Here is a 21,863-nt window from a genome sequence, read left to right as displayed (position 1 = left end):
GGAGGGAGGGAGGGAGGGAGGGAGGGAGGGGGGAAGCACGGCTAGTGCTCCAAGAAAGGCCGGGACCCAGAGGAAGGCCACGCAACAGAGGAGACCACAGAAGAGAAGATATTGCTTCTTTATTTTTTTCCCATAACTATTCCCCTCTCTCTTTTTTTGAAAAAATTATATATATATATTGTGTCCCTGGATTCAGTGAAAAAAATCTGGTAACTTTATGTAAAATTCTATTTTATAACCTATTCCTTCTCCTAGAGCATTTTGAATAAAGAATGCCAATATAATCATTAGGAAGTAGGGATGGGCAGCTTCATCAATTTTGGTTTCTCCCAGTTCCCCATGTTTCCAGTCTTAAATTCAATTCTCCACACTTTCACATCACTTTGCAATTTCCTTCCTTTTTTTTTTTAAGGCCTCATGAAAATTTATCAGCAATTTAGTGCAAATTTCTCCTAATGTACAAATTATTATATGCAGTTTGACCTACTATACACTATGACAAGCAATTTTGCTTAATATAATGCACTTTCGGATGTTATTTTAAGCAATTATGCATTTTAATGTGCAGTTTACTTCAGTTTATCCATTTTCACATTCTTTACCTGGCTAGAGAACTGCATTGCAAAATTCAAGGAGCTGTAAATTTTGAAGAATTGCTATGTTCCAGCTCCTGAATTGTTTTGAAAAGTGCAAATTAAATGCAAACTGAACTGAATTTCTTCTCAATCCTTATTAGACAGTCAAAAGTAAGACTGGAGCAAGACTCAGGAGTTTGACTGAATCTGTGGGTGTAAGGGTGTGAACAAAGCCAGATTTAAACTCGCAGTACATTGTTTAGGCGATCACCATACCAAACACACAGAGAGGCGAGAGAATAATGCCAGCGTTTTCCTGCCTCGGTGGTGAATCTGGAAACGTAGCCATTCTTCTTATAAGAACTCCGTTTCCCAAACCTTCATTAGTCTTTAAGACTCTGTAGTTTTTGCTGCAAGAGACGAACATGGCTACCCCTCTGCACAATATTTGCAGAAAGCTAATGTCCGTAGAAGTCTAGGTCCTCCTGATAAGCTGGCTTTGGACCCCTGCAGCACCGTAAGGGAGGCAGCTAACCGGTGCTTTTTCTGCCCCTGCTCCTCCCAATGGATTGATCTGGAGACAAGCTTGTTTTGTGTCTCAAGAAACATGCAAAACGCTCCTTTGTTCTTGCGTCTGCCTGCACAGGCATCCGCAGAACGATGCAGTAAATAGCACCAGTGCGGAGGACAGGAGCCAGCCTGCGGACAGACGAGAGATGGTGGTGGAGGCAGAGGGGCAGACGGAGACAGCATGTGTGGCCACATCAGAGCTGCTCAGCGGCATGGAAAGCACCTGCCTCCTGCCTCCAACAGCAGTAAATCACTCTGCACGGTCCCAGCCAGCAAGCCATCATTTATGACAGCTGCTTTTGCATCCCCACTCCTCCTGTTTGCCAGACAGAGACGGAAGAGCAGACAAGAATTATCCCTCCTCTGCCTTTTGCTCCGTTGCATCCATGTCCCCCGGGCCCAATGAAGCAGACCCAGAAGTGCCCCAAATGGACCCGGCCATCCTCATCTTCCTCCTTTATCTGATGATCATCCACGAGCTTGTCAGCGGCTGGATGGAGTACCAGAAGCAGGCGACCAAACCCAAGAAGCAAGCTGGGCCTCTCTGGTCATCCAGGTAAGTTGATTAATGCTGAAGTATAAAGGCAAGAGAGGATTCATCCAGCACACCAAAACATAGGTGTCTGCGTTTGCATGTGAGAGTGTGTGTGCACGTGAAACATTTTGCATGCCGAACATGTGCTCTGCCACTGAACTAGGGCTCTTGTCTCCCCCTGAGGCTCTCTGTCTGCACACTCTTGTCTGTGTGACAGAACTGGGTGGCAGAATTTTTGACTGCCAGCATGTACTGGTGCTACGGATGCACGCAATATCACAATGGTCTGTGTTAATTCATCTGAAACAATGAAGCCACCTAACCCTGGTTTTGACACCCCAGATTACTTCCAGACAGCATGTTTATTGAGCATTCATCCTGCTTTGCTTGCAAACAGCTTACAGTGGGGTTAGACCATGTCCAGTCTTTATTGAGCATTTGTTCGGATTTGTTTGCAGAGCAGCACTAGGGCAATGAGCATGCATCTTGCATTCATTCTGATTTGCTTGCAGGGTGTTTACACGTCTTCGTCCTTTCAAGCCTCCTGCACCAGGCATCCTTTTAATTGTGCATTCATGATGATTTGTGCTCATGGTGGCATCAGGATGGATATACACAATCCTGCTTTCAATACCATTTGCAAAAGTTTTTGGGCAGACATGCTTCTGTGCTTCCCATTGGTGCATGTTCCGCAACTTCCTGCTGAAACCTGTAACTTTTTATACTACAAATGTTCCCGAGGGGCGGGGTGTCACACCTTTGCTGCACTATAGCACAAGATGGCAATAATGTGGTGACATTGGGGAAGTCTTGCAGAACAACTAACAAAGCAGAATGATGTGTGGATGGTGCAGTATAAATCCACCACTAATGTACTATTATGTCCATGGTATATTGCTGGGGGGGGGGGGGATGGACCAGGGACCACCAACCTAGAAGGGACCTCCTTTGGCCAGCCCAGTTTTCAGTGCTTTTCCTTGCAATGTTTGTAACTGCAAATAGTCTGATGAAAGGGGTGAAATCGTTAAGCTAGTGTGACAGAGAGTTTTAATTGCACAAATCTAAATTAAACTGTATGCACTTGAATCCCTCCTGAAAAGTACTGGTAATTTTACTCTAATGAAAAACAGTCCACCACCACTGAGTCAAAAGGTTGGCAGGAAAAATGAAATCCATAATCACCAGGCTGTGAATGTTGCAAGTTGGCTAAATGATCTCAAGGAGGGGAAGGGTGCTCAGAAGCAGAGCACCCACTTTGCATGCAGAAGGTCCCAGGTTCAGTCCCTGGTGTCTCCAGACAGAGCTGGGAGAGGGAGGCCCTCATCTGAAACCCTAGAAGCCCTCAGCCACTGCTGATCAGTGCAGAGCATAGCTTTTCAGACAGTGGGTCAAGACCACCAGGTGGGTTGCAAGCCCATCTCAGGTGGGTCGCAGCAAGAGCTGACTCCAGGAAAGCCTGGCCAAACCAAAGCAACACTCCATGCACTGTTTGAGCTAGAAAACATTCTTCTGAAGAGCCACATATTTTATTAATTTCCATGGATGCTACAAAGTGGCAGGAGAAAGGCAAGAGTCTTCTTCAATAGAGAATACTGTATAGTCTTCCTTATCACCTTCCTGTAGCTATGCTTGTAGTGAGGGAGCTCTCTGTGGAGCAGGGACAAGTCTATTTGCTTTCTAGTCTGTTTCTATGGCTTTTTAGACTTCTCCCAGTATGGAAGTATGCTGGGGACTAGAATGGAGAAGTGTCCACTGCGGTGGGCAGCTGGGCAGTTGTGCAGCACCTGCCATCATGAGTCTTAAAGAAAACCCACTGGGTTTCAATAGCTTCTCAGCCTTTTGGATAAGAACAAGTGTAAAAATCATTGGCTTTCATTTGTGTAAGCTGCCTTGAGTCTAGGGGAAATGTGGGATATGAATACAACAACAACAACAACAACAACAACGCTATGTTGAGAGGGAAGCTCTGCCCCACTCCTTGAACCTCAAGTTAAGAACTTAATTCATTCCGGAGGTCCGTTCTTAACCTGAAACTGTTCTTAACTTTAGCTAATGGGGCCTCCCGCTGCCACCACGCCACCACTGCGTGATTTCTGTTCTCATCTGAAGCAAAGTTCTTAACCCGAGGTACTATTTCTGGGTTAGCGGAGTCTGTAACCTGAAGCGTATGTAACCTGAGGTACCACTGTACTGCTAAATGAAGCTGTGTATCATCATATGCCTCTAACTTCTGTTTGTCCTTTGGTTTCTAAACACGTGTCCAATAGGTTTTTTTGTGTGTTTTTTTGCCCTCCCACTTTCCCCAGGAAAACCCTTGGTTTACTGCTGAATCAGAGCGAAAGTCGACCGGGTTTTCTGCTGATTTAGGTTTCTTCCGTATCAGCAGTAAACAGTGGGTATTTGTGGGGAAAGCGGTGGGGCAAAAGATAAACATCTCAGACCCGTGACTAGGAATCAAAGGACAAACAGCCTCAGTCCAGTATACCTGAAGGAGCATCTCCACCCCCATCATTCTGCCCGGACGCTGAGGTCCAGCACCGAGGGCCTTCTGGCGGTTCCCTCGCTGCGAGAAGCCAAGTTACAGGGAACCAGGCAGAGGGCCTTCTCGGTAGTGGCACCCACCCTGTGGAACATCCTCCCACCAGATGTCAAAGAGAAAAATAACTACCAAACTTTTAGAAGACATCTAAAGGCAGCCCTGTTTAGGGAAGCTTTTAATGTTTAATAGATTATTGTATTTCAGTGTTTTATTGGAAGAGTGGCTGGGGAAACCCAGCCAGATGGGCGGGGTATAAATGATTAATAATAATAATAATAATAATAATAATAATAATAATAATAATTATAATTATAAATGGAAGTGTGAATGAGCCCTCAGTTGATGGGCAGCAACAGCAGGAGAAGGCCCCTGCCGTCATGCCCACAGGGTTGCCACACATCCAGAATTTCCCAGACATATCTGGAATACTGCAGTCGGAAGCAGAAATTGCTAAACTGTCTGGGAAAATCCAGGTGTATGGCAACCCATGTCGGCGGTGTCATTTTTGGCTCAAAAACTCAAAAAGCGCGAAAACTTTTTTTAAAAAATTGCCAAAAAAGCTCACTTGTTTACCTAATTTGGGGTTCAGGGAATATTCTCTTTGATTCTCATTTAAGTTTTCTTTTTTTTACAAGTTTACTGCCATCTTCCTGATCCTTTGGCCAAAGTTGGCAGGCGGCTTATATGGCATTTGAATGAATTGGTTTCCAGGGAGATTCGATGATGTTGCCTCAAGCAATTGTTATCCAACAATTTCCAGGGCATTTTTACATCTGTTACTTTATTGCAAAAAGTCTGATTTCAGGCAAGTGGGTTTTGCAAAAGGTGCCAAATCAGCTTTAATTGTGCAACCTAAATGTGGTGGGATGTGCTTGGAACCATAGAACCACAGAATTGTAAGGCTGGAAGGGAATCTCAAGGGCCATCTAGTTCAACCCCCTGCAATGAAAGAATCACAGCTAAAGCATCCCTGACAAATGGCTGCCCAATCTCTGTTTAAAAACTTCCAGTGAAGGAGAGTCCACTTTCTTGAATCTTAGGTGAAAATAGCAGTGGTCTGACTAAGTTGCATTTTGAACTTTTGTGCAAAGAAGGAACTGGAAACTAGTAGCCAACTAGAGCATCATTCCAGCAGGGCTCTTCTTGATGTTCTCCTTTTGCTTTTTTGCTTTTTTCCCCATAATAATTTTTATTAAGTTTTCCATTTTTTCATATTCACATTTTGTTACATAATTCCATATCCCAATACATTGATCTAACAGAGCATCAACCTCCTTCCCTCCCTCTTTCTGACTTCCATAAAGGTAAAGTTAAAGGGACCCCTGACCATTAGGTCCAGTCGTGGCCGACTCTGGGGTTGCAGCGCTCATCTCGCTTTATTGGCCGAGGGAGCCGGCGTACAGCTTCCGGGGCATGTCACCAGCATGACTAAGCCGCTTCTGGTGAACCAGAGCAGCGCACGGAAACGCCGTTTACCTTCCCGCCAGAGTGGTACCTATTTATCTACTTGCACTTTGACGTGCTTTCAAACTGCTAGGTTGGCAGGAGCAGGGACCGAGCAACAGGAGCTCACCCCGTTGCGGGGATTCAAACCGCCAACCTTCTGATTGGCAAGTCCTAGGCTCTGTGGTTTAACCCACTGCGCCACCAGCGTCCCATACATCTGACTTCCATACATCTTACCAAATTCTTAGCATTTCTATAATCACTTTTTTTTACCTTTTATCTTTCTTCAATATTTCACCTTATTTTTGGTAAGTCAGTTCCTTATATATTTACACCCTTTTGCTTTTTTTCAGCCGTTCCTCATGGATGAACCACTCAGGCTTTTCTCAGCCGCTGGTTTACCCACCGCGGAGGGACCGGTACAAAGACTGGAGGAAGCCAGGCAGAATCCTCAGGAAGGTATAAGGACTCCCCTTGGGGGCCACAAGGGGACTCAGCAGAGCAACTGACTGCAAGGAACACAAGAACATTTTCATGCCGATCACGACCACGAATACCTTCCATCTTCCAGCAACCAAGTCAGGAGCATCCCATGGACAAGATGGACTTTTTGGAGCTCCCCTCCAGCTTTTCCTTCTTGTGGCTCATGGTGCTTGATTGTTCCCAAGCAGCTGAGACTAAAAGAGGAAATGGAAATGAGAGACAAACCCACCCATCGCAAGAGCAAACGGTGGCAGAAGTGAGACAGGATTATTTCTGCTGCTCTTGCAAACAATAGCCTACCAGCTCCATCATTCGTCTGAATATTGTCCGCCCTTCCCTCTGCTGCCACTGGTCTGGTGCACTCTGTATCTAAGACAGGGTACAATATGTGAATTCAGCATCAGTCCACCCGCATTTGGGTCCCAGGTTTGAGGGCTAGATTGAGGAACTGTTGGCAAATGTAAAGGACAAGCAACGTTTGGAAGGACCTGTGAGAAAACGTGGCAGGGCAGGGCCCTTCCAGACAGCCTTTTCATTGTACATCCATGATTATTTGTTCTCATAATGCTAGTGGAGTGGCCATAAGCAAATCTGCTTTCAATGCTTTCTGCCACCTGTGAAAAGTTATGGGGTGGCCACATGGCTTCATTTCTCATCTGTGCGTGTCCCATAACTTCCTTCTGAAATCCCAGAACTTTTCATGCTCACAAATGTTCTGGTTTTGTTGCTCTATAGTCCCCACCCTGCTCTGGACAACCAAAATGTGGTGCCATTGGGAGCACATCTCAGAACAAACTAAGGCAGAAAGATACCCATCACTAATGCACTCTTTTTGTGTCAAGAACACATTGCAGAATACACTTGCAATAAAACCCAGGTCTAGAGGGGCCCATAGAGCGCTGCTCTTCAGGGTCCCAGTGATTCCATTACATTCCCCTACTCACTTCTTTGTTCCCATACTTCAATAACCGGTTTCCTGTGTCCACCAAACACACTCCATCCTTGCTGAGGGTTTTTTGCGGGTTCCCCCATTAGGATCCCTCTCTCTAAAAGATACTTGTACTTCTGCAGGCTTTGAGTTCTCCCAAGGCTGCTGATACCTCCCTCCTGTGTTTGGGTGGTGCTGTTTCGGCTACATAAGCAACGGCACACATACACTAAACACTAGAAATAGTGGGAAGGATTCCAAGCTGAAAGAGGCTGTGTGGTTGCAGAAACGATGTGAATCAAAGTATGAACCAGTACAGACTTAGCACTTTGACATTTCTCATCTGAAAGCTTAAAAGTGAGAATGGAAGTCTTCTTGTCACACTATAAAGGAGAATGCATTTATTGTACAGTAAACTTTCACTGGACAGAGGCCTCATGGTCAGGTGGAACCTTACACTACAATAAACCTGCTAGTGATTATGGCAGACAATCCCTGGTTGTTTTAGCTTGCAACGGGTGAGGGATCTGAAATTTCTGACTTGTGAAAGCTGATAATGAGGAATTTGTGCATGCATACATGGGGGGGGGGGAATGCAGCCCCCCCCCCAAATCTTGCCAATATTTTTAAAGGTCAACTCTTTATTTATTTAATAAATTAAGTACTTCGTACTTAAGTACTGCACAGCTCATGTCAGGACTGGAAGCCACAATGGCTCTCCAGCTAAGAACTGGAAGTATGTTGGGGCCAATAATTAAATTGTGCACCCTCACTAAGGTCTGGTTGATTGAGGGGAGTTGGAGATTCGTCTAGGAGTCTTTTTTGCAGCAATAGGCCAAAGGGTTCAGGTGACTGCCCCTAAGTAGAAGATCTGCTCCCGCCACCTACAGAGAGCTCACCCTCCTTTCTCGTGAAAACTTCAAAGAATATGATCTGTGCCCCACTCCCCAATAATGATTGCAATCCACTAACCATCTACCGTGACCTTCAAAGTACTTGCACTCCCAGGTAATCAACCCAAACAGATAGCTTGTTGAACACCTGATTGACCACCACCCAAGGCTCACCAGGAGCTCAGTGTTTCACTCTTTAACCCAGAGGTGGAAAGCTTTTTCAGCCCAAGGGCCAATCCCCTTCCAGGCAATCTTCCAAGGGCCACATGCCAGGCAAAAGCAGGTGGAGCGCTTAATGTATCGTATTTTTCGCTCTATAAGATGCACCAGACCATAACACGCACCTAGTTTTTGGAGGAGGAAAACAAGAGGGAAAAAATTCTGAATCCCAGAAGCCAGAACAGCAAGAGGGATCGCTGTGCAGTGAAAGCAGCAATCCCTCTTGCTGTTCTGGCTTCTGGGATAGCTGTGCAGCCTGCATTCACTCCATAAGATGCACACACATTTCCCCTTATATTTTAGGAGGGGGAAAGTGAGTCATAGAGCAAAAAATACGGTATATTTTCCCTTCCACTCTCTCACACAAACACACACCCCTATCCTCGATCTAGACAAGCAAGAGGCATGAAGAGGATTCAAAGACACATTCCAGTCAAACAGAAACATTCAGGGGCAAAATAGGAGCAACAAGGGGCGTGGCCTGGGGAGAGTGCTGAGGGCCAGATAGAAAGCCCTGGAAGGACACATGTGTGGCCCCCGGTCCTGAGGTTTCCCCAACCTGGCTTAACCCATTCTCAGAGCTACTTGCATAAGCCGCAGGCTTGGCTCAGCTCACAGGAGATGTTTTCCAGGTCACTTTCTTCTTAATTTAATTTTTTAGCAATTTTAATTTAAATCATACAAAGTGCAAAGAAGCACGACAAGACCAGCTACCAATAAACAGAAGCATAGAAATAAAGTGCTGAGTCAATGAGGAATATTTATACAAGGCCAGTGTGGGAATGTTGTTGTTGTTGTTTAGTCGTTTAGTCGTGTCCGACTCTTCGTGACCCCATGGACCAGAGCACGCCAGGCACTCCTGTCTTCCACCGCCTCCCGCAGTTTGGTCAGGCTCATGTTTGTAGCTTCGAGAACACTATCCATCCATCTCATCCTCTGTCGTCCCCTTCTCCTTGTGCCCTCCATCTTTCCCAACATCAGGGTCTTTTCCAGGGAGTCTTCTCTTCTCATGAGGTGGCCAAAGTATTGGAGCCTCAACTTCACGATCTGTCCTTCCAGTGAGCACTCAGGTCTGATTTCCTTAAGAATGGATGCGTTTGATCTTCTTGCAGTCCATGGGACTCTCAAGAGTCTCCTCCAGCACCATAATTCAAAAGCATCAATTCTTCGGCGATCAACCTTCTTAATGGTCCAGCTCTCACTTCCATACATCACTAAGTGTGGGAATACTTTGGATTATTAACTAAGCTTAATTGTATAAGAAATATCCCCTCCACTGTGGGGCATGGTTCGCATGCTTCACAACGCAAAACAGGGTGAGAACTGTGTGCTGCCGAGTTTGCTCTGTTAGGACAAATGGGGCAGTGCCCTATACTCCATCTACCCTCAGCTTGCTCTTAGCTAGCTGTTGCCTGCCTGCCTGCCTATTTAAAACCTGTCTGGGGCAGACAATGCCTATCAGCTTCCTCCTCCTTAGTGCTGCCCCTGTAGAACTGGAGAGACACTGTGGTGAAGTGGTTAGAGCAGGGGTCTGCAAACTTTTTCAGCAGGGGGCTGGTCCACCGTCCCTCAGACCTTGTGGGAGGCTGGACTATATTGGGGGGGGGGGAGTGAACGAATTCCTATGCCTCACAAATAACCCAGAGATGCATTTTAAATAAAAGGAGACATTCTACTCATGTAAAAACACGCTGATTCCTGTACTGTCCGCGGACCGGATTTAGAAGGCAATTGGGCCGCATCTGGCCCCCGGGCCTTAGGTTGCCTACAAATGGGTTAGAGTGTCAGGCTGGGAGCTGGGGGAGACCAGGGTTCAAATCCCCCACACAGCCATGAAGCTCACTGGGTGGCCTTGGGCCAGTCACTGCCTCCCAGTCTAACCTGTCTCCCAGGGTTGTTGTGGGGTTTACATGAAAAGGGGGAGAGCCACATATGCCACCTTGAGCTCCTTGGAGAAAAGCATGGATTATTAGTGCAATAAGTAAGTAAATAAGTGAACTCAGCAGGAAGGAGGATAGGAACAGAAGTAGAATGAGTTGACTCTGCCACTCATTAGCTCCGGCGCCACCAGGGATCCCTGTCTCCTGCCCTACCGGTCCCAATGGGCACCGCCATCTTTGCTGGTACTTAGGACTTCAGTCTCTCCATCTGCACTGGGGTAGATCAGCTGGTGGAATATGAGACTCTTAATCTCAGGGTCATTGGTTTGGGCGCCATGTTGGGCAAAAGCCTCCTGCATTGCGGGGGGTTGGACTAGAATGACCCTTGTGGTCCCTTCCAGCTTTAAAAAGGTAAAGGTAAAGGTACCCCTGCCGTACGGGCCAGTCTTGACAGACTCTAGGGTTGTGCGCCCATCTCACTCAAGAGGCCGGGGGCCAGCGCTGTCCGGAGACACTTCCGGGTCACGTGGCCAGCGTGACATCACTGCTCTGGCGAGCCAGAGCCGCACACGGAAATGCCGTTTACCTTCCCGCCAGTAAGCGGTCCCTATTTATCTACTTGCACCTGGGGGTGCTTTCGAACTGCTAGGTTGGCAGGCGCTGGGACCGAGCAACGGGAGCGCACCCCGCCGCGGGGATTCGAACCGCCAACCTTTCGATCGGCAAGCCCTAGGCGCTGAGGCTTTTACCCACAGCGCCACCCGCATCCTAAAAAAAAGCTGGAAATTTACAAATTTCCAGCTTTGCAGCACTACAATTCTATGATTCTATGCATTGGGACCTGAGCAATTGAGAAGAAGCGTGGACGCACAGGGGAATGGTTGTAATCAAGTGCAATTTTGACACTGCACTGTGTCATTAGTAATCACAGGTAGGGATGGAGGAGAAATTCAACTCAGGTGACATTTAATGGTGAACATCCCTTGGGTACCAGAACCCAAGGGCATCCAATGAAGCTGAAATGTTGGGAAATTCAGGGCAAAAGAAAGTACTTCTTCACTCTACACAGGATGGAACTCACTATCCACAAGAGGTAGCCATAGCCACCAGCTTTGATGGAGCTGAAAGAGGGTCAAACAAAGTGGCCCGGCTAGTCCAGCATTCTGTTCTTGTAGTGGCCAGCCATATACTCCAACAGGAAGTCCACAAGCAGGACTGAAGTCCAAGAGTGCTCTCCCCACTTGCAATTCCTGGCAACGGGTATACTCAGAGATCTATTGCCTCTGACAATGAAAGCAAAACAGAGCCATTTGGCCAGATCAGGCCTAGTGCAATCAGTGTACAGTGGTACCTCGGGTTACAGATGCTTCAGGTTACAGACTCTGCTAACCAAGAAATAGTACCTTGGGTTAAGAACTTTGCTTCAGGATGAGAACAGAAATCGTGCTCTGGCGGTGCGGTGGCAGCGGGAGGCCCCATTAGCTAAAGTGGTGCTTCAGGTTAAGAACAGTTTCAGGGTAAGAACGGACCTGCAGAATGAATTAAGTTCTTAACCCGAGGTACCACTGTACTTGGCTAGCTTGTTTATTTAATTTGTATTTATATACCATCATTTATGTACAGTACTGAAATATCAGTACAGTGTACAAAAACATCATTAAAAAAACATTACAAAACATTTATTAAAGGGACTTATTACTTTTAGGATGACAGGTGTTTTCAGCGCTGTACATTTAAAACAGTATCACATCGTTGTAAACAGTCATGGCTTCCCTGCCAAAAGGATTCTGGGAACTGTAGTTTGTTCAGAATGCTGAGAGTTCTTAGGAAACCCCCTACTTCCCATGCAGAGCTGCCATTCCCATAATGTTTTAAGAGTCAATCCTTTTCCTTGGGAAACTGGCAATTGCAGCTCTGTGAGGGGGAATAGGGGGTCCGCTAACAACTCTCAACAACAAGCTACAGTCCCCAGGACTCTTTGGGGGAAGCCATGAACGTTTAAAGTAGTATGATGATGCTTTAAATGTACGTATAATGCAGATGGGGCCTTAGATGGACTCAGCCCCATGCTTTTAGAGTTCAGTGTTAAACTCCCTGAAATAAAAACAAAAACCGAAAGACTTGAAGTGTCAGTGCCAGATTTCTGTGCAAGAGAAGCAACACAAGTTTCAGTCTTTCTTTTGGGTGTGAAACTGACTCAGAAGAAGCCCTGAGAAAAATAGGAAATGGGCAGGCGAGAAGGGCCCCACCTCAGCCACACTTTCAGGGCTGTGACAGAAGGGCACTGCTAGCAGCTGACTTCACCTACCACAAGCAAATTATCATTCCTCCTGCTTGCCGACTCTGTATTCTGAACTGGAACGTGTACCGACAACTCTACTTAGGCCGCCTGTCTCCTTCACCGAATGAACACCACCAACGTGACACAATGCCAGCCAGAGGGGATCCACTTTGCCCTCCCAGTAATTTTGGGCATCGTCTCAGTGGGCGGGTTGGTCTTCAACAGCATCAGCCTCTGGATCTTCTGGTTTGCCATCAAGCGCTGGAATTCTGGCATCATGCTTCAGTTCAACCTGGCCTTGGTAGACATCATTGTCCTTCCGGTCATGCCACTGATGGTGGCCTATTTCAGCTTGGGAAACCACTGGCCCTTTGGGCAGTTTGTCTGCCAGCTTCAAGTCTTCCTGCTCAGCACCCATCTGTATGGAAGCATCTACTTCCTCATGCTCATCAGCATCCACAGGTACCAAGCCATTGTCCACTACAACGCCAAGACCTTCTGGAGGAAGAAGTCTGCCTTGAAAAAGCTGGTCTTGGTCTTCTGGGCTTTCCTCTTCCTGCAGGGACTTCCACTCTTCTTCTTCCTCAAGACTTCAGTCATCGGCAACTCGGTCAAGTGCCTGAGCATCTACCAGTCAGAGCTGACCTATCTCTACCTAGCCTATGGCATCTTCCTGGGGATCTTCTGCTTCCTCATTCCCTTTGCCATCTCTCTGGTGTCCTATGCGATGTTGGGAGCCTACATTGCTAAAATCAGTCAAGCCAATCTCCGAGGCCAGGTAATGAAGACCAAGTCGAAGCAGATGATCACCATTGCCCTGGTCATCTTTGCCACCTGCTTCACACCCCTCCACATCTGTGGGTCCATGGCTTCCATTGTGAGATATTATGGCGTGTCCTGCAAGGTTCTGTACCACATAGAAGTCACCTATTACATTTCTTTGGTCTTCAGCATGGTCAACTGTTGCCTGGATCCCTTCATCTACAACTTTGCCAACGAGAAATTTCACAGGCTCTTTTCCAATTCCCTAAGAGGATTATTGGTGTCCAAGTGAGAAAATGTGCTTCGGAAAAGGAAAGGTAAAAAATAAAACACTATGGGGTTGTAAGCAATGTTAGACATTGTCAGGTGCAGGAATACTGACAGGATCTGAGCCACATAAACTGTATGTGGATTGTGCCAGCAATCTATTGACAAGAACTGCTGCTTATATACGTATGTTAATTCTGCCTAGCCTACCTCTCAGGGCTGTTGCAAATATGAAGGTGGGGAGGATAATGTACACAACTATGAGCATCTGGGAAGAAAAGCAAGTAGAAAGATATAGCGCCATTCACAGATCATGAAAAGAAAAATAAACACACACAAAGCCAGAAAAGCAGCTTAAATGCAACATGTGATATTTACAGCAAACTACCAGACCCCATGGAACGTGGGTGGCGCTGTGGGTTAAACCACAGAGCCTAGGACTTGCCGATCAGAAGGTTGGCAGTTCGAATCCCCGTGACGGGGTGATCTCCTGTTGCTCGGTCCCTTCTCCTGCCAACCTAGCAGTTTGAAAGCATGTCAAAGTGCAAATAGATAAATAGGTACCGCTCTGGTGGGAAGGTAAACAGCGTTTCCGTGTGCTGCTCTCGTTCTCCAGAAGCGGCTTAGTCATGCTGGCCACGTGACCCGGAAGCTGTGCGCCGGCTCCCTCGGCCAATAAAGCGAGATGAGCACCGCAACCCCAGAGTCGGCCACGACTGGACCTGATGGTCAGGGGTCCCTTTACCTTTACCAGACCCCAAATTGCCTGATAAATAACCACAAGCAAAGCAGTTTCACAATTTTGGGGACTGAATTACCAACTCTCAGCCTAGCCTACCTCACAGGGCTGCTGTGACCATAAAAAGTGGGGAGGGGAAGACAAGATCCACAGTCCTGAGTTCCTGGGCGGAAAAGGCAGGCACAAACATGCAGCAAGCAACACATCCTCTAAGTGTGTGCAGTTTTGGATCTCTTAGCAAAACACTAACACACACACCCCAACCTTGATAAACAAAAAATACCGTATTTTTTGCTCTATAAGACTCACTTTTTCCCTCCTAAAAAGTAAGGGGAAATGTGTGTGTGTCTTAGGGAGCGAACGCAGGCTGCGCAGCTATCCCAGAAGCCAGAACAGCAAGAGGGATTGCTGCTTTCACTGCGCAGCGATCCCTCTTGCTGTACAGGCTTCTGAGATTCAGAATATTTTTTTTTCTTGTTTTCCTCCTCCAAAAACTAGGTGCGTCTTGTGGTCTGGTGCGTCTTATAGAGCGAAAAATACGGTATATTCCTGTGTTAAAGTATAGTTGATAGGGATCTTAACTCGCTGCAGCTGCATAGTGTATTTGTTGCCTTTTGGTGTTTTTTTTATCTGTATACAGACATTTATTGAAATATGTGGAAATTTAAAGCTGCCCATCTGCTGCCATTGAGGCCGAACTAAATAAAGTCAGAGGATACAAATAAGCAAAGAAAAAGGAACAGAAATCAGCTTTCAATGTGAAATTTTTAATAATATGCACACACAGACTCATGAGAGTTTCTGTTTCTGAGTTGGAGGGTAAAGAGACTTAGGGGAGTGGGGAATATTGCATTAGTCTTCCTTATAATGCTAGCTCCTCTCTCGTGTTTTCTAATACTCCTTTCACACTGTGGTACCCGTTGCATTAGACCAATATGCTGACATGTCATGCTAAATTTCATTCACACCAATGAACATCGGTGGTCAACATTGCTGCTCCCCCACCCTGTCTGCACAAGCTTGCTTCTGTTCCCCTGTGACTCTCCCATGAAAATGGCAGGAAGGAACTGGTAAGCTGTCCCAAATTTCCTCTCTTTACTTCTGAGTTTTCTGTTTTAAGAGGGCTGCATAGAGATACTTTCTGTAATCAGGTAACATAGACGTGAGCGCTAAACATGAACTACAGTCCATTTGTTTCCCAGAAATGGCTTTTACATTGCGTGAAAGCTCAAATATAATGTGACAATTAAGATAGGGAAATGGAATAAACTGCCACATGAATGTGACCTCCAGTTTTAACCACAGGTATATTTTCTTTAAAAAGTGAGGCATCAGCAGCATACCTATTAAGTTTTAAGACTTGCCAGGTGGTTGGCAAATAAGGGCTCTGGAGCACTGTTTGACTATCTCCTATATTGGCAAATATTGTGAAAGGGGGAAGCAGAACATCTTTATCTTTACTCAGTAGGGTACATAGAGAAACCAGTTTGCAATCTGGTTGTGCAGAAGGAGAGGGAAAGGGAAACAGCAATCCACTTCCCACAAAGAAATCCCACTTTGGTCTGCAGACCTGGCTCTGTTATGGGGCCAGGTCTGCAACAACTCTACATACAACTTCCCTTGTATTTGATTCGCAAGCTGCAGTTGGTGCAGAATGCTGCAGCACAGTTGCTGTCAGAATGTGACCTGCTTCTGTCTGATAATAATCATAATCTAAATACATACATACATACATACATACATACATACATACATACATTTTTATTTCTACCCTGCCCTTCCCGGTTCAGAAAACCAGGCTCAGGGCAGCTAACAACAAATTTAAAACACTCAATTGATGCAACAAAAACAGCATAAAATATCGTATAAAATGTGAATAACAATAAATTCAGAATTCAAAAATCAATCTAGGGGGGAAATTCATCCAATAAACATTAGATGATCACCAGGGCTAGCTGGCTAAATTAGTCCTATTTGGGCCAGTGAGGAGACCAGGGGAGAATTAGCTGTGGGATCCCAGAGCGGGTAATATAACACCTCTGCTCAGACACCTGCAACAGTTGCTCACTTGCTACTGGGCCAAGTTCAGGTGTTATTATTTGTGTGAGAAGCCATTAACAGCCGGGGGTCAGTTTATTTGTGGGATCACCTTACACCACTCGAAAGCTTCGATCTGCAGAACGGGCACTATTACAGGTGCCACATACCGTAATACCCATTGTGCACTTCTAAGGAATTCTTCTTTCAGTGTAGCAGCACCTACACTTTGGAACTCCCTGCCAGTTGGCATTAGACACGCATTTTCACTGTTCTCTTTTCAGTGCTTGCTTAAAACAATTTTATTTAAGCAAGCAAGCCCATCCAGATGCATAGAGGATGAGCAGACATGTTTTAGTCTCTTTTTAGTTTAATGCTGATTTTAACTGGTTTTAAAAGGTTTCTAATTACCTGTTTTTTAATATATTTTGTTGATAGTTTTAATTTTAGTTTTTTCCTGTAAACCGTCTTAGAGGTTTTATTACAATAAAGCTGTGTATAAATGTTGTGAAATAAACACACACAAACACAAACAGATTTATTTCGACCCAGTTAGTAACTGGCTTTGATTTGACCTCTGGCTTAACTTTTCATTATGACCGTGCCTTTTCAGGTAATCATTCATCGTATGGGTGTTAGGGGAGGGGTAGCACCTCTGGTGGGGGAACCATTCTCCATCTGGGCTAGTTTGTCCACCTTTGGTCAACACCCTGCACACAGCTCTCACCTGTAGCATCCTGACTGGCAGGATAGTAGACTAGATGGGTCTTCCTTGGGCTGATTCAGCAGGGCTCTGATTATTGCTCTTGTTCCAAAAAAATAATAAAAAAAATTCAGTAGTACCTGTCCCACGCTAACCCTGGATGAATCGCTAGAGTTTTTGTCAGCCACCACTGGTGCTGTGGGTTAGACCACAGAGCCTAGGGCTTGCCGATCAGAAGGTCGGTGGTACGAACCTCCACAATGGGGTTAGCTCCCGTTGCTGGGTCCCTGCTCCTGCCAACCTAGCAGTTTGAAAGCATGTCAAAGTGCAAGTAGATCAATAGGTACCACTCCAGTGGGAAGGTAAACGGCATTTCCGTGCGCTGCTCTGGTTCGCCAGAAGCGGCTTAGTCATGCTGGCCACATGATCCAGAAGCTGTGCGCCGGCTCCCTCGGCCAGTAAAGTGAGATGAACGCTGCAACCCCAGAGTCGGCCACGACTGGACCTAATGGTCAGGGGTCCCTTTACCTTTTACCGGCTTACCTAGGATGGCAAGAGAGTGGGACAAAGACCAGAGGCGGCCAGGTCAAATCCTAAGGGAGGTACAAAGGCCCCACTTGTCCCCAGACATGAAGCAATGGACCCCAAGGACCCCAATGCACACCAAGGAAGCATCCATGCTCAACATGCCCACAGGTACCTCCCTCCTTGCAGGAGCCTCGTGTGAGCATCATGGGCTGCTGGCATTCTGCCTCAACCTTATTTTCCTGTGACTGACGATGCTTGATTGTTCTCAAGAAACCAAGCCCAGTAGAGGAAATAATGGTGAGAAATTTCTAGGGCTGTGGCTTGTCAAACCACAGGAAAGCGACCGTGGGACCCATTTATTTCTGCAAATAGCATTCTGGCAGGTCTACTCAGTACCTGGTGCCTCCTTCTCAAAACCAGGGAAGCTTCTGCCTGGCTTAGAGAGGGAGGCATGGTGTCCATGTGCACAATGCCAGGATATCGCAATGTCACACGTGCAACAACACCCCCACCAATTGCCCTCACAAGCTGGCACCTCTGGTCCTAACTGTTCCCCTGCAAAAAATAAATAAATAATAATTCACTGCAGCTTGCTATGTCTCTTCTGCCATTAAGATGTGGTATTATGCATGCTTACTCAGCAGCAAGCCTCACTGAGCACAACAGGACTTGCTTCTAACTAAACAAGTCAGGTTGGGCTGAACACCACTTAGTTGTTACATTGTCACAGGACTCTTTTGGGTTTTTTTCATTGTCAGAGCCCTGGCTTTTAAAAATGCTGTTTTTGCAGAACACTTGGGAAGCCCTAGATATGTTTTTTTTTAAATTTACAAACACTAAATCTTGTTGATCAGCTCTTCAAATGGAATGGTGGGGAACAGTCAGATGTTGACTGCTGGGAGCTGGAGGGCAACATCAAGAGGACAGCTGTTTCCCCAGTCCTGTTTTAAGGCCATTAGATTTGCTTCACAGTCACACCAGTTTGTGACTTACTGGTCCAGATCATAAGCAATGGCACAAGCCCTTATCTTGCAAGTTCCTTCTGCTCCTTCCTCTATGCATGAATGGAGGAAATTTGAAGGTTCTGCTTCTGGGTTGCACCAAACCGATGCTTCTTGCATTTGGATGCAATGGGAAACAATGGTTTATCTCAGGGGTGGGGGACATTTTTCAATCCAGGGGTGTCACATTCCCTTCTGAACAAATGTTAGGGGCTGCCTACCAGTGGTGGGCTGGGCCAGAGGCAAAAGCAGCCCCCCAACCTTCCCTTAAAGGTAAAGGGACCCCTGACCATTAGGTCCAGTCGTGGCCAACCCTGGGGTTGCGGCGCTCATCTCGCTTTACTGCCCGAGGGAGCTGGCGTACAGCTTCTGGGTCATGTGGCCAGCATGACTAAGCCACTTCTGGCGAACCAGAAACACCATTTACCTTCCTGCCGGAGTGGTACCTATTTATCTACTTGCATTTTGACGTACTTTCGAACTGCTAGGTTGGCAGAAGCTGGGACAGCGCAATGGGAGCTCACCCCGTCGCGGGGATTCGAACCGCCGACCTTCTGATCGGCAAGTCCTAGGCTCTGTGGTTTAACCCACAGCACCACCCACGTCCCTCAACCTTCCCTTAGGCACAGATAATTAGATAGAGGTCTGAAAGCAAAAGGCGAAGATCTACCGTAATTCCAATATGGGGAATGTTTTGCCCTCTAGTTGTTGCTGAACTACAACCTGCATCAGCCCTGACCATTGGCTGTGCTTCTTGGGGATGATGGGAGTTGTGGTTCAGCAACATCCAGAGGGCCAAAGGCTGCCCACTTCCATGCAAGTTGCCAATAGCCCAGTTTTGTTTTGGCTCAGAGGTGGGCATGGATTTCAGGAAGTACATACTCCTACAGTATTTGATTTCCTGCTTCTGTTCTGGCTTGCAGGGGAATATGTCACAGAGGAAATGGATTTTGGAGATAGGGAACCCGGGTGGTCAGAATTAGGGAACTGAAATCAGTGGTGTGTGGGGGCAATATTTGAGTCTGGACTCAATGCTCTTACAGGGAGCAGCAAGGAGACTCTTTATGGTAATGTGTGTTGCTTTGTGTACTTCAAAATGTGATAAGCCAGCTCTGCTGCATTGGGGGGGGGGCTTCTTCTTGTTATGCTAAGTGGGGCCCCTGGGCATCTGCCCTAAAGTCCAGTCCTGATGGCGCCACTGACTGCAATAGAGTTAAAGAAACACATGTATAAAGTCTTGTACCAAACATGTTTCACACACATCTGTTCCTTCTCTTTCTCCCTAACCCCAGCAGGAACAAAAATAGCAGCAATGCAGATGAAATATACTCGGAGTCGAGTGTGAATTTCATGCTCTTTATTCAGCTCGTAGCAGCAATGAATGAATCTTTCCCCAAAACGTCTAGCTATATATACATTATTTATACAATGGGCCCCGCGTGATTGGCTAATTCCGGGCTGCTCCTGTAGGCCAATCAGGTTGCGGATTCACTTCCTCCAGAAGCCTGATTGGCTGCTCCTGCAGGCCAATCAGGTTGCGGATTCACTTCCCCAGAAGCCTGATTGGCTGCTGCTGCAGGCCAATAAGGTCGCTGATTCACTTCCACCTGGAGCTGGATTGGGTGGCTCCTGCGGACCAATCAGACTGCTGCATTCTGGATCCTATTGTTCTAGGATTCAGCTCAGTACATAACAGTAGAGAACTAGGGAAAAGTGTTGGGCAGAGCCTGTCACTATTTTGCAATGGGATTGAATATCACCAAATTAAGGATTGCACAGTTGAAGCTGATACGTATGACACAAATACAGAGACACAGAGACAGAGACAGGCACACACACACACACACACACACACACACACACACCCCGTATACTTAAAGCACATGGCTTCCTCCTAAGAATCCTGTGTACTGTAATTTACTCCACATTGAGCGACAATTCCCAGCACCTGTAACAAACTACAGTTCACAGGCTTCTTTGGTGAAAGTAATGTGTTTTAAATTTGTGTTGCATGTGATTTAAATGTATGGTGTGGTCCACAATAGCTTTTACTACACTGTTTTAAAAGTAAAGTCTTCCTTTCTCTGTTTAATTAAACACAACATTGGACAAAAAAGTGTATATACTAGTGCAGTTAGCCTTTAACACAAGAGCATTTTATAAATACAATGCAACCAGCCATGTTCCCCACCTCCTATTGTCTTCTGATTTCCTGTAGGAGCTGTAGATTATGCCACACTGAGCTACAATTCCCAGCACCTGTAACAACCTGCAGTTCCCAAGCTTCTTTAAGAGAAGCCATGTGCAAGGCCAGTGTACCCCCTAAATCCCAGCTGCTGGTGTCAGATATTAAAGGGTTCTTTGTGCATTAGGAGTGTCCCGGGGTACCAAGCCTGCTTGGGAAGAGGATGCTGGGGAAAATCCCTGCATTGCAGTGGGTTGGACTAGATGACCTTTGGGTTCCCCTCCAACTCTGAAATTCTATGACTCCATGTGCTTTAAAGTTACGGAGTAATGTGACCTAGGGTCTACATATAATCACTCCTCTCTAGTCTCTGTCCAGACAAGCAAGAGGCATGATCACAGTTGAAGGACACATCCCAATCAGGCAAAAATACTCAAGGAGGGTGCAAGGTAGGGCCAGTGAGAGGTGTGGTCTTCCATGGAGGAAGGGTGGGATGTAACTAACGTTTGTGTGTGTGTTCTTTTTAAATAAAGCAGAAAACTAGCCAATGGGAAACCATAATGCGGCATGGGCAGGCGGGGGGGGGGGGAGAGTACTCTTGTTGCCTCAACCCCCAATCCTTTAAGGTTTGTTTAATGTTGTTTATAGTAGAATAAAACACCTTTTTAGAAATTGGAAGAAAAGAAAAGAAAACCAGCCTTTTGTCTTTGGGAGTGTATTTACATCATTCAGTTCAGTGGACACCAGTGTCCATGTGTCACAGACTGGCTAGACTCAGAGGAATGGTGGGAGAAAACAGCTGGGGAACCCCTAAGAGAAGAAGGCTCAGAGCCCATGGATTGGTGGTGGAATGATGATGCGTGGTTAGAGGGGGGAGCCTGGGAGGAGGAGGCGTCAGAAGCTGAAGGGTCTGTAGCAGAGAGAAGTCCCGAATCAGAAGCGGAGGAGGAAGCTGGAGAGGAGGGAGACCAAGAGGCAGAGATGAGTCAGGCTGGTGAAGAAGCCAGGAGGGTCTCCCTCTCCTGCTGCAACAAGCTCTCTTCCCACCTTGGTCTCCCAGCACTGGGAAAGGTATGAAGCAAGAGGAGCAGGTGCACCGGTGTAGTCTCAGGTTGTTTGGGAAGGACTGGGAGGACAAGGAGACTTAGCCATGGGAAGGCAGGGTCCTTTTGTCTCCACAACTGCCTCACAGGGGCAAGACCTATCGTGAAAAGTTGCTGTGTTCATTAGGCCTGCCTCCCCGAGAAGACTGTTTCTTTTAATAACGAGTTAACTTCACTTACTTTGTGTGA

The 21,863-nt window shown here is 46.5% G+C and overlaps 2 protein-coding genes and 1 long non-coding RNA gene across 3 annotated transcripts in view; 2 read left to right on the top strand and 1 right to left on the bottom strand.

Annotated features, from left to right (window-relative positions):
* SLC31A2 (solute carrier family 31 member 2) overlaps nt 1-21,863 on the bottom strand; it is a 989,995-nt gene that overhangs the window by 36,522 nt on the left and 931,610 nt on the right. The window lies entirely within an intron of this gene.
* On the top strand, nt 564-7,558 carry LOC144326179 (uncharacterized). The gene is made up of 2 exons (XR_013391355.1): nt 564-1,701; nt 6,019-7,558. It is a non-coding gene; the product is annotated as an uncharacterized LOC144326179 (long non-coding RNA).
* LOC114588751 (P2Y purinoceptor 2-like) lies at nt 12,004-13,817 on the top strand. Its single transcript, XM_028714177.2, has one exon. The coding sequence runs from the start codon at nt 12,474-12,476 to the stop codon at nt 13,401-13,403; it is 930 nt and encodes a 309-aa protein (XP_028570010.2). The 5' UTR covers nt 12,004-12,473; the 3' UTR covers nt 13,404-13,817.

The sequence above is a fragment of the Podarcis muralis genome, chromosome Z, assembly GCF_964188315.1.
Source record: "Podarcis muralis chromosome Z, rPodMur119.hap1.1, whole genome shotgun sequence".
Classification (NCBI taxonomy): Eukaryota; Metazoa; Chordata; class Lepidosauria; order Squamata; family Lacertidae; genus Podarcis; species Podarcis muralis.
The sequence above is the reverse complement of the archived record's forward strand: the minus strand, read 5'-3'. Positions and strand labels throughout refer to the sequence as shown.